General features: G+C 66.9%; 1 protein-coding gene across 1 annotated transcript in view; it reads left to right on the plus strand.

The window, feature by feature from the left end:
* Window positions 1-2,997, plus strand: part of GHDC (GH3 domain containing) — a gene marked incomplete at its 3' end in the record, with an annotated part of 15,149 nt that overhangs the window by 8,121 nt on the left and 4,031 nt on the right. The window contains 1 exon segment of the mRNA XM_035903522.1: window positions 1,941-2,996. Within this exon segment, the coding sequence (XP_035759415.1) occupies window positions 1,941-2,996 (1,056 nt within the window).

The following is a 2,997-nucleotide window of genomic DNA, read 5'->3' on the forward strand; positions in this document are numbered from 1 at the left end:
GCAGCTCTCACGCGGGGGGGGGGGGGGGCCCAGGGCTGCCGGTCAGTGGGGTGCTTAGATTGCTGCTCGCAGGAAGCATCCCGGCAGCGAGTCCTTCCCCGCAGGGCTGGCTGATGGTGTGGCCAGCTGCGGAGCCCCCCCGCTGACGAGGGCTGGCTGGGGTCCTGCACCCCGGCACGGTGGCCCCTGGCAGCCAGGTCCCTGGCTCAGCCCTGGGGGCAATTGTCCCAGGTGGATGGTGGGGCTCCGGGGGATGCCATGCATCATCACCCCACTGCCCTGGGAGGCTGCAGAGCAGAGGGGGGAGCTGTTGCCGGCTGGGGGGCCCAGGGCCCAGCTGAGCAGGGGACCCCCCTTCTGAGAGCTGGCTGGCACAGAGGCAGGGTCCTGGTGCTTGGCTGGCTCCCCAGAGCAATCTGGTAGTGAGAGGATGCAAACAGCTCCTGCATCCGAGCTGGGAGAAATAGCCCCCGCGTGAGGCTGAGTGGGGTCAGCCTTCACCAGCCGGCAGCGAGGCGGCAGAGGAACGGTGCTGCTGCCTGCTGCCTGCCCGCTGCCCAGGAAGGCATCTCCCTCCGGGCTGGCAGGATCCAGCCGGCTCTAGCATGGGGCTGGTTCCCCCTTCCCCAGGACCTTGTGTCCTGGGCACCCCTGGGGGGGAAGCTGGCCGGCTGCCTCGGGGCTGCCTGGCCCCATGGGGGGCAGATCCAGACCCTTCAAGGCCAGGACGGGGATGTGCTCGCCCAGGCTGCCAGCCCGCTCTGCGGCAGCCCCATGCAGGAGGTGTGGAAGCTCTCGGGGTGCCAGAGGGGGACACCCCCTCGCCCCCAAACCAGGCAGCTGGGCAGGACCTGCCTCTGCCAGAGACACCACCAGATTAGAGGTGACTCACCATAATCTTGAAGAAGTGGATTAAATCTCCTCCTGCTGCACCACTTAATGAAATCCATCCCATAATATGCTCCCGGCCCTGCTGTTCCCCTTCATCTCCCGCCCCCTCCAGCCCCTTGGCAGCAGGGTCCCCCTTCCCCGCCGAGGGGCAGGGCTGGCACAGGGGTACAGGCAGAGTGTGGGCATGGGGGGCAGGCAGCCCGCACCCCCCGTGACGCCCTACGGGCACGGGGCCCTGGGCTGCGCTCGTCCCCAGCGCGTGGCACTTGTAGGTCGCTGTCCTGCACCACTCCCTGGAAGACAAAGCGGGGGATCCGGCTGGGGGTCCCCAGGAGCAGCTCTGCCTCAGGGTGTCCAAGGCATCCTTGCACCCCACTGCCACGGTGCCTGGGGCCGGTGCCCGGGGGGTAGGGGAAGGTGTGAGGGGCCGTGGCATGTGCCCCTCTGCAGGGATGGGGCTGCTGTGGGCACAGGCTGGGCCTGCCGGGCGCCTGTTTTCCTCCGGTGTCCCCAGGCTGGGGAGACGGGGACCGTGCCGGGGCTGCCTGGGCATGGGTCTGCTTCCGGGGGTGAGCGGGTTGAGGGGCCGTGGCATGTGCCCCTCTGCAGGGATGGGGCTGCTGTGGGCACAGGCTGGTCCTGCCGGGCGCCTGTTTTCCTCCGGTGTCCCCAGGCTGGGGAGACGGGGACCGTGCCGGGGCTGCCTGTGCATGGCTCTGCTTCCGAGGGTGAGCGAGCAGTGGGGAAGGATCCAGCTCGGGGCCGGGAGCAGGAAGGAAGGAAGGAAAGCGGAGTTAAAATAAGCCAGGCAGTGAGCGGTGGGGGAGGCCAGGGCTGGAGCCGGCTCCCAGCCTCTGGGGAGAGGGTCGAATCGGGGCGGACTGGGCTTCGTGTGGTGCTGGGGCGCCCTGGGGCACCCTGGGGTGCTGCACTGCATATCGGGGCTGGGGTGGGGAGAGCGTGCGGCAGGAGGGTGCCGGGAGCTGGCGGGGTACGCGCGCTCCCTGTCCTGTCCCTGATGGCTCTGCCCCCTTCTCCCACCCTGGCAGGATGGCTCCCGGCAGCGGCCACCGCAGAAGAAGAAGACGGTGTCCTTCAGCACCATGCCCAACGACCGCAAGATCAACAGCACGGCTGCCTGCATCTCCTTCATGCTGGAGGGCTGTGAGCTGAAGAAGGTGCGTTCCAACTCCCGCATGTACAGCCGCTTCTTCGTGCTGGACGCCGACATGCGCTCCGTGCGCTGGGAGCCCTCCAAGAAGGACTCAGAGAAGGCCAAGATCGAGATCAAGTCAGTCAAAGAGGTGCGTGTGGGCAAGAAGACGCCCGTCCTGCGCAGCAATGGCCTCTCTGACCAGTTCCCGGATGAGTGCGCCTTCTCCATCATCTATGGAGACAACTACGAGTCCCTGGACCTGGTGGCCAGCTCGGCTGATGTGGTGAGCGCCTGGGTGATGGGGCTCCGGTACTTGGTGTCCTACGGGAAGCACACCCCCGAGGCACCTGGGACTGGCCACCCCAGCCTCCGGACCTCCTGGATCTCCTCCGTCTTTGACCTCGCCGACCTGGAGAAGTCTGGCCGCATCCCCGTGTCCCGGGCCGTGCAGCTGATCAAAGCACTCAACCCAGGCATGAAGGCCTCCACCATCGAGCTGAAGTTCAAGGAGCTGCAGAAGGCCAGCGAGCGTCCCGGTGCGGAGGTGGCCTGCGATCTCTTCGTGGAGGCGTACTGCGAGCTCTGCACCCGCCCCGAGATCTTCTTCCTGCTGGTGCAGTTCTCCAGCAACAAGGAGTACCTGGGTCTGAAGGACCTGCTGATGTTCCTGGAGGTGGAGCAGGGCATGGAGGGGGTGACGGAGGAGAAGTGCTTGGAGATCGTCGGCAAGTACGAGCCCTCCAAGGAGGGCCGGGAGAAGGGCTACCTGGCCATCGACGGCTTCACGCGCTACCTGCTCTCCGCCGACTGCTCCATCTTCGACCCGCAGCACCGCAAGGTGTGCCAGGACATGGCGCAGCCCCTCTCCCACTACTACATCAGCTCTGCCCACAGCGCCTGCCTGCTGGAGGACAACTTCTGGGGACTCTCGGACATCAGCGGCTACATCA

The sequence above is a fragment of the Egretta garzetta genome, unplaced genomic scaffold (assembly GCF_000687185.1).
Source record: "Egretta garzetta isolate BGI_Z169 unplaced genomic scaffold, ASM68718v1 scaffold100, whole genome shotgun sequence".
Taxonomy (NCBI): Eukaryota; Metazoa; Chordata; class Aves; order Pelecaniformes; family Ardeidae; genus Egretta; species Egretta garzetta.